At 63.6% G+C, this 470-nt stretch overlaps 1 protein-coding gene across 1 annotated transcript in view; it reads left to right on the forward strand.

The window, feature by feature from the left end:
• The window catches only part of NTRK1 (neurotrophic receptor tyrosine kinase 1), a 21,249-nt gene that overhangs the window by 6,103 nt on the left and 14,676 nt on the right, over positions 1-470 (forward strand). The window contains exon 5 of the mRNA XM_021708432.1: positions 233-430. Within this exon, the coding sequence (XP_021564107.1) occupies positions 233-430 (198 nt within the window). The remainder of the gene's footprint in view (positions 1-232; positions 431-470) is intronic.

Raw genomic sequence — 470 nt, forward strand, 5'->3', positions numbered from 1 at the left:
GGGGGGGGGGGGGGGGGGCTGGGCACTTCCCTCTTTGTCATGGTGCTGAAAGCCCTCGCCTGGCTTGTCACCCTGGAGAGGCTGCTGCCTCCAACTTTCCCATTCTGTTTCTCTTCGTAACATCTTATCACCGGGGTTCAGGAGAGAGACCTCTGCTGCATCCCCATGCCTTCACCTTTAGACTTCCCTCTCTGCCAGCTAGCTGCCCCCTCTTATTCCTGTGGCTCCTCAGGCCCAACACCCGTCCCTCCCATGACTCTTTCGGTGTCCCCTACACCCACCAGGGTCCTGTCCGGGAACCCTCTGCACTGTTCCTGCGCCCTGCGCTGGCTGCAGCACTGGGAGGAGGAGGGGCTGGGCGGAGTGCGTGAGCAGAAGCTGCAGTGTCTGGGCCAGGGGCCCCTTGCCCTCATGCCCAATGCCAGCTGTGGTAGGTGCAGAGGTGGGGTGAGGGGGCTGGGGGGAGGGCA

This window comes from Carlito syrichta, unplaced genomic scaffold (assembly GCF_000164805.1).
Source record: "Carlito syrichta isolate Samal-C Ts95f unplaced genomic scaffold, Tarsius_syrichta-2.0.1 Scaffold136919, whole genome shotgun sequence".
In the NCBI taxonomy this organism is placed as follows: domain Eukaryota; kingdom Metazoa; phylum Chordata; class Mammalia; order Primates; family Tarsiidae; genus Carlito; species Carlito syrichta.